The sequence below is a fragment of the Castanea sativa genome, chromosome 4 (genome assembly GCF_040712315.1).
Source record: "Castanea sativa cultivar Marrone di Chiusa Pesio chromosome 4, ASM4071231v1".
In the NCBI taxonomy this organism is placed as follows: Eukaryota; Viridiplantae; Streptophyta; class Magnoliopsida; order Fagales; family Fagaceae; genus Castanea; species Castanea sativa.
Window position 1 is genome coordinate 36381282 of NC_134016.1, and position 8682 is coordinate 36389963.

Consider the following 8682-nt stretch of genomic DNA (forward strand, 5'->3'; position numbering starts at 1 on the left):
AAGACCAAACAGAATCTAGGAGATATTTAAGGAAAAATTTGTGTCTGACACGTGTCCCAAGGGGTGCTGATTTGCTTATCTGCAATGGTTGGCGCTCTATTAATCTTTGCTGACCTGTAATTGTAAGAGAGAGACAGTATTTTTTTTTAATTTATTTATTTATTTTTATTTTTATAAGTAAAAGAAGGAGGTCTATGGAATAAACGCAAGGACTTCATGTGACAATAATAAATAATATCACATGTACTATTGATACTTTAATTGAGTTATCATCGTAAATACAACACATTCGTTAAAGTATCATTCTTTAAATCGCTCAACTCCTTTCAAACATAATATGGAGTGATACAATGATTCCTACCTACCACTAGGCTACATCCAAGATGGTAAAGAGACAATATTATTTGGGTTTTTATTAATTTTAATTTTACATGAATCCTTATTTATTAATCTTTGTTTTTGGCCATAATTTGGATTGTAATTTTTTTAAAAGGGAAAATTTGGATTGTAGTTATGGAGGCCTTAACTTTGCTGTGCCCACGCTTTTTGTCCAAAAAAAAAAATACTAACAAGAAATTGGATTTATTTGCTAGAAGAAGGGGATAACCCTGCTTAGCAATGCACTTGACTTGAGAAATTTTTTTTCTATACGTGTTTTTAAGTGGATTAAAAGGTAGGGTAATGGTGTGGCTCATGCGCCTGCTAAATGTGTTAACTCAGTTAATTTCCTTTTATGTCCTCTTGCTGTCTTGTATGCTTGAAAGAGGAACTCTTTCTCATTGAATGATGAAAATCTTTTTTTACCTTGAAAAAACAAAGAGTTCTTTTATTTTTATTTTTTGGTCAAGTTAGATAATAATTTTGGAAAAATTCCAAGTGGGGTGTAACTTATTAATTAAGAGGTCTGGAGTTCGATTTTTGCCTATACTAAAAATCAATCGGTATCTTGGTTTGATGATAAAAAATAATCACCACGAACGGACGTCATAGGTTAAAAACTATTTCTAAAAAGTTATGTTATTTTTATTATTATTATTATTATTTATGGAACTCTTTCTCACTTGTGTATATCCGATATAACCTGTACAAACTCTAGCAACAAATACTATCTTTTATTTTTTTACTTAAATAAATAAATACAAACAAACAAATACTCTCCTTTTCTTTGCATTGGCACCCAATTCAGAGAGGTTAACTTGATCAATACAATTGATAAGCCTTCAAAATTTTGAGCTAAGTTAGCTAATGAATTGCAGGATTGTCAAAAATACTAATTATGTTGAATTAAGACGGCTTCATAGACTCTGCCCCAGATAAAGAAATTGCTAATATTATTTATACTTAAGAAAAAAAAAGAAGAAGAAATTCTATTCTGCATCTGCTTATAGCCAAAGTTGAGGTATTTTTTGTGCATAATATATAGTATAGGAGAGGCGAGCTTCAAAAGCAAGTGTAATGTTGCTTCCTTCAAATAATAGGTTCTGCCTGAAAATTTTTCTCAAAAAAAAAAAAAAAAAAAAAGGTTCTGCCTGAAAATACTGTAAAATAAAAGACATGCCTGATAAATGAGTAAACATTGCTCGATGTGTCTGGAAAAAGAAACTGAATGTTTAGTTAACATTTCAACAAACCATAGGAGGTCACCATCGCAACTAATTATATAAGACCAATTTCACAATTGCCAAAAACTAAAGATTCAAATTTTTATGCTCAGTTTTCTTTGTTGTAAAATATTTTTAGTATTTTACCGTGTTTGTTTTATTGTAAACTTTGTTTAAATCTGAAAATATTTTCTTATGATCGTAAATTGTTGTATAAAACATAATGGCTCCCCCCGCCGCCCCCTAATCTGGTTTGTTGGGTCGCTAGTGCCGTAGTTTTGGTGGTTGATGCTGATGGTCCAGTTGCTAAAGCCACTTTTCCGAGGGCCAGTACCGGTGGTTTGGTTGCCAGAGCCTCATGTCTAGTGGTTGGTGCTAACGGTTTGATTGCCGAAGCCAGCAATATGGTCACCGAAGCCTTCGATTTGGTGGTTGGTGTTGGTGGTTACTAGACCTTTGACATCGACAGCTTTGGTGGTTGAGCCACTGATTTTGGTGCTTTGTGCTTGAAATTTTTTTACATAGCACGTCAAACACCTGAAAATTTTTTATTGAAAACATTTTATATGTAAAATATTTTTATTTAAAAATGTTTTATAGCGAAACAAACGGAGCATTAGTATCTGTTGTGATGATGGTTGATGAATGTAGCAGTGACCAAATTCATATAGAAATGGACTAGTTTCTTAATCAAGGATACAAAAGGCCTAATAACATAATTTGTCTTTTATGGACGTTTAACTCGTCCTTTTGGGGCCACCCTAAATGATTCTTTCTTATAATAACTAGGTATATGTGGGATGAAAGGACTACACACACCCAAGAGATACTCAAAGAAGTCTAGATATCCTCATTACTCAAAAACGGGGAAAAAAAAAATCCTCACCCTTTTGCTATTGATTTTGCATTAAAGATAGGGCAACCCTAACCACTAGGCTAATTAGGCAGTCGCCTAAGGCCCCCAAGTAGAACAAGGCCCCAAATTTTAATCAATAGAGATATTTCTATATATATAAAAATATTAAATAGGCCCCAAATATTAGCCAATAGATAAAAATAAATAAATTAGTAATGCAATTAACACAACAAAATGTTACAATAATTTCACAACATTCCGATATTAACATGCCAACTCACACTCACACATGGGCTCACCACAATCTCTAATTTAATTTTTTTGCTATTTTAGTTTAGAAAAGTTATGAAATTGTTGTCTCTAGCCTTACTCAAAAGAAATAAATTAGAGATGCTACATCCACAACATTTTCATAACAAATCTTAGGTGGCAATCTGTTATTGATAGGTAAAAAAATAATATCAGTTATGGGAATCTATTGCTAATTCTTTGATATTCTAAAAAGATACACACCTTTGCAAGTTACAAAATATTTCCATTATGACCTAAGATGACATAGCCACACTCAGAACCAGTATTGCAGCTCTCAAAGATATTTCACCATCTCTTTTAGACTTGAGTATGTGCCCACCACTCCAACTGAGAGAGCTAGCACCACAACCCCCAGAATAATAACTAGTTTAAGTCCCAACCTCTTATAACTTTCAAAAATCTTCAGGTAGCATAAGCATGGAAGCAGAATGGAAACAGTGACAGACAGAATAGATCCAATAAGTGCCATCAACAGTCCAAAAAATGGAATAACTAAGGCCACAATGACTGTGCTAATTAGTAACAATGTTCTGATGAGGATGCTAATAGCCCTGATATTATAGTTACTAGGCAATTGGCTTTCCATGGCTTCTGCAATAGGTGTGACTACTAGGGCGTATTTAGCAAGTGGACCAACTAAAGTGGTGTATATTGCTATCTTTGAGCTGAATTTGCTTGTAGGCAGGTTCAGTGTCACTTGTGATTGTAATCTCTGGCCAAACATTAGATAGCCAATGATTGCCATGGATATGTAGCTGAGAGTACTAAGAGCAAAGCTGATGAACAAAACCTGCAATTCCACAAGATTTAGATGAGTTTAGGTGCTAAGTAAAGAAATTATTTATTTTTAAACACAATGGTTCCAAGACATTTGATTCAAACTGATAATATGACAAATGTACTGAATTTTTCTTATAACATAGTTGATCTTAAATAACATTTTATCAATCTTAATTTTGAAAAACTTATTTTCATAATTGTAACATGTATTGTTAGTAAGAAAATTCAATTTTCTCCATATTTTTTTAATTAAAAGTTTTTCATATCTAGATAGAAATTTTTTAATAACTTCTAAAAAGTGTAATTTCAAATCATCTTACCAAACCAGCACAAAGCATCCATCAAGTACCAAAAAAATGTTCCTTGTCACAATTTTTTGGGGTTAATGTTTAGCTAATGACTTGATATAGGAGTCAAAGATGTAAATGCTTTGTATGAATTACCTTAGAGAACTGACTTTTGTCTTCCATAGAAGAGTGCAATGTTGGGAAAATTGCATGAGCACCATAACAGAAGGCATACAAGCTGAGAGCAAAAGGAACTCCTTCCAAATTAAACAGCTCTGCTTTTTCAGAGAAACCTACTCCATCAACTGCACCAACCCAAAATATGGAACAGATAATAATAAGAGATGAAAGGGCACCACTCGCTGAGATAAAAGAAAGCAAGCGCAAGTCCTTCAACCATATTGAAGGTAAAATCAGCAGCCCAACTACTAGTGTAAAAAGTGGCTCTCCTCCAATGTGTTGCCCTCCTACTTTAAAGCTAATGTTTGGAAATAACTTGTGTAAGTTATCACGTTCCAAAATCAAGAATCCTATTAGGATTAGATAAAGCTCAAAATACAGGAAGATTGAAACTATGATTCTTCCTTTTCTCCCAAATGCATGCCAGCCTATGTCAGGGTATGTTATAATCAATGGTCTGGAGTCCATGCATCGTTGTAGCAGTAGCCCAGTATAGCAAGTCACAAGTGCCATTGCTAGAAACAGGCCAAGGCTTAACCATCCAGCTTGTCTGAGTGTATATGGCATGGTTATGAGTCCAATTCCTGGAAAACAAGAAAGAAGAAGTTCTTGGAAATTCAAAAGAAGAATTGTTCAATTGTTTATAAAGAAGCGAGAAGAACCTGATAAAGCATTAAGGCAATTAAAGCACGTTCTGAGGAAGCTTGATCCACCACTTTTGATTGGTGGAAGCTCATTTTGCACTTCCATGGCCGTTGCTATTCTCAGTTCAGTTTATCACGGTATGTACGGCTCTTTATCGTTGCCTATGGTGGCTTAACTGAGGAAATTAAATAGAGAACAAAAGGACAATTTTGGACTAATTCGAGGTAATCCAGGTCTCCTTAGAAGATCTTAACTCTTTGGTTGATAATTCTGGTGCCTTTATTCAATTCCATAGTGGGGGATTTATACAAATCCAAGCAACAATACAAATGAAATTTAAGCAATTTTAACCACAAAATAAGGGATACTGGACTCCTAGGACTCTGCTAGAGAGTCAGCAAAATGACAAACTAAGGTTAACAAAATTACAAGTCCTAAACAAACTTAATAACAAGTCCTAAACAAACTTAATAACAAGCGACAATTACTATTTCGAAAAATAAGGAACAAATACTTCATCTGTTCCTTAAGGAACAAGCGACAATTACTATTAAGGAACAAACTTTTTTTTTTTTTTTAATAAACTATTAAGGAACAAACTTAATAACAAGATACGGCTTTCTCACTAATGAAGAACAATAATGCTAACACCATACATTTTAACGCACACTTTGCCACAATTATTTTATATGGCAGAATGTGAGTGACGAAAAAAAAAAAATTGGTCCATATGATATTGACAAACAGCCAATTACAGTTGGCCATATAAAACAGTTTGTGACAAAGTTTGTAAAAATGTGTAGTTATTGAATGAAGAATATTCTTTCCTTGACAAGGTGTTGTCGATTTTAACTTTGAAGTGGCATGAAAAACAGCTTTGTTTATATTATAATATATTCACCATAATATAGACATTCAAACAATTAGAAATAATTTGGTATGGCTGTAAGAATCTTACAAAGAGATTTAGAGGGATTTTATGTCTATTGTAATTTGTAATATTGTACATGTAAGTAGAATGATCGGTTAATTTAAGTGGTTAAGTCCTACATCCATATATAGTCGAAATTAATAAGAATGGTGGATAATTATTTAGCAAAAAAGAATGGTGGATATAATTACTCAACACTTACAGTCATTTGTCAAGGTTACATAACTTGTAGATGGTCTTCATTTATGTTTTTTTTTTTTTTTTTTTTAATCCCAAAATAAAAAAAGGCTTCATTTATGTAAAATGTTGACAGCAGACGCTTCTTCAGAAGTAGCACGGAAACTTTGAAATATTGTAGATATATCTATAGTGAGTCATATAGAACTTGAATATTAAAAAATCGAGAATTTAAAGTTATTTAATATAGAAACAAGTGGAATGTGGTGAAAATATGATAGGACTAAGTGTGTGTTTGGATACCAATGAAAAATTAAAATTAGTTTACTATTCAGTTTATTTTTTATACTATTCATAGGCTCCACTGCATTTTTTGATACTATTCATGGGCCCGCTGTACTATTTCAACTAATTTTTAACTTTATCTACAATAATTTTTAACTTTATCTACAATACTTTCAGCAATAAGTTTTCAGTTTTAGCAAAATAAACGGATTTAAGTTCCGTTTGGAATCCGCTTATTCAAAATGATCATTAACTTCCTCGAGTATCACAAACAAATTAAATGATTATGTCATATTGGTGACCTCTTTTCGGGACTCGTATTAGTTGATGAATCAAAGTGGTTGTATAGATGACTTGAAGAATGAACACTTGTTCTAAGCATAACACTTGTTACATCATGTGTAATTTAAGTCACTAATTGTGTTCTTGAAAGGGGAATGTAATTATTTTCTTGAAGGGGATTTTCTTTTGGTCCCATGCCAACATGACGTCCTTCTGGTTCCTTTCATCCAAATCAAAGGGTATTTTTTTGGGAGCCACAGAATTAGGGCTGTGGCGAGTATGAGATATTGAAAATCAATTGAGATTTGCCCCGGTCTTTGCCTCTCTCACCCCCACAAAACCTTGTATTTGTGAAGTGATCATCAAGTCAGGGGTGAGCGGTGGTGTTCATGAATTTTATTGATTCCATATGTTAAGGTTGTTGTTATCGTTTATCATGAATTGGACATTTGCGAGCTAGCCATATTTTGGACCGTATATATAACGTGGTCTTACTGTAATCGGGCCATGTAAGATGCTTATTATAGTTCTATGCCAACAAAACGACGACGATTACTTCTTCTTCCCCCTCTCTCTTAACAACTAGATTAGTAATGGAGATGAACGGACAGACTGTTTTGAAAATATAATTAAACTTGATGGACCAAAATAAAAACAATATCAAACTTTAAAGGTTAAAATGTAACTTTGTCTAAAAATAATGTTCTGATGAAAATAGCCTTATTAATAAGATATTTTAGTAATTTGTGAAATTTGCATGCTTTTAATATATACATATTAAAAATCCTTTTCCACTTATCAAAATCAGGAACATAGATAAAATATTGTGATTACATGATCTGATGATGCATAAAATCGTCAGTGAGTTGATCGTCCACACACGTGTCGAATGAGGTATCTGAAGAACAAAGAAGATGAAGAACCTACAAAGAGCACCGGTGGCAGCCAAAGACCCTCCGAATGTTAAGTTAGTGATAGAAGAATATCTAATAACTCAAAAGTGTAAGAGTTAGAAAATTGCACGTACCTTAAAGAAGAGGAGGTTTTATGCTTATATAGTGGTGTAGGGCTTGACCAAGATCCCTTGAATGAAGGAGCTTTCCTTGTGGAGAAGATCTTAGAGTTAAGGATCCAAGATCTCAGGGATTCTCTTCCCATATAAAGAAGATATGAACGTGTAGTAGGGTCTTTGGGCGTGGTGTGCAAGTTACTTCCATGTAGAGACACATGAGTGGAGAACACGCAAAAACTGGTGCGACCCATCATACTCAACCGTTTGTATGGTCATTCATCCGTTGGTACGGTCATTCATCCGTTGGTATGGTCACTCCATTCGTTGGTATGTGAGTGTAGGATGAGGCATAGATCGTTCTTGCGGCGTGTATGTGAGCTACCCGACGGGTCCTTAAGGGGAGATGGGCTCAAAGTCGTAGGGCTTTCAAGGACTCATCATTACAGGTCTAAGGTAGGTGGGTCCCACTAGAGGGGTATTCATCCTGATAGGTCAAAATGCCTAAAAGACTTTCTTAGACAAAAATATCCCTATCGATCTCGAAGGACACCTTTGTCCCGAAGGGTATATTTGGCCTAACAGGTATATTTTTCCCGACTGGTATATTGGGCCCGAAGGGTAATTCAAGCCTGAAGGGTCTAAGGATCTTAAAGGGCATTGCCAATTCGACGGGCAAAGTGAGTTAGAAAATTCTCCAGGTCGAAATATCCTTAAGTAGAGTACTTGGCGACCCCTTGATACATGTTGACTGTTAGGGCGGAGTGTGTCGTGTGGTGTCAAGAAAGGTACTTGATGACCCCTTGATACGTGACGACTGTCAGGGCAGAGTGTTCACATGGTGTCAGGGAAGGTACCTGACAACCCCTGTGTACTTGATGACCCTTTGATACGTGACGACCATCAGGGTGGAGTGTGTCGGGTGATGTTGGGGAAGGTACCTGACGACCCCTATGTACCTGATGACCTATTGATACGTGACGACTGTTAGGTGGAGTGTCACTTGATGTCAGAGAAGGTACTGGATGACCCTTTGATACGTGACCATTGTCAGGGTGGAGTGTGTCATGCGGTGTTAGGGAAGGTACTTGACGACTCCTGGGTACTTGAAGTCCCATTGATGCATGATGACCGTCAGTGCAGAGTGTGTTGTGCTGTGTTAGGGAAGGTACTTGACGACCCCTTGATACATGACGACCGTCAGGGAAGAGTATAGCACATGGTGCCTATAGACACCACATTTTGTACCCTTTACGACTCGAGCCCCCGTTACCCAATGATGCTCGAACTTTAAGGCCCAAGGCCAATTTAGAGCCCAATCAGATATTAAATTAACT

General features: G+C 35.2%; 1 protein-coding gene across 1 annotated transcript; it reads right to left on the bottom strand.

Moving 5' to 3' along the window:
- Positions 1-3043: 3043 nt before the first annotated feature.
- LOC142630831 (amino acid transporter AVT1I-like) lies at positions 3044-4784 on the bottom strand. Its single transcript, XM_075804883.1, has 3 exons — positions 4679-4784; positions 3993-4600; positions 3044-3559 (listed from the first exon to the last, which is right to left on the bottom strand). The coding sequence occupies exons 1-3, from the start codon at positions 4764-4766 to the stop codon at positions 3044-3046; spliced, it is 1212 nt and encodes a 403-aa protein (XP_075660998.1). The 5' UTR covers positions 4767-4784.
- Between the last annotated feature and the right edge of the window lie 3898 nt (positions 4785-8682).

Bases quoted from the DNA above. Each gene is read 5' to 3' on its own strand.
- LOC142630831 (XM_075804883.1), bottom strand. From the start codon at position 4,766: ATGGAAGTGCAAAATGAGCTTCCACCAATCAAAAGTGGTGGATCAAGC. The intron at 4,601-4,678 runs GTTCTTCTCGCT...CTTGTTTTCCAG, and splicing joins TTGCCTTAATGCTTTATCAG to GAATTGGACTCATAACCATG. The intron at 3,560-3,992 runs GTAATTCATACA...GTGGAATTGCAG, and splicing joins ACAAAAGTCAGTTCTCTAAG to GTTTTGTTCATCAGCTTTGC.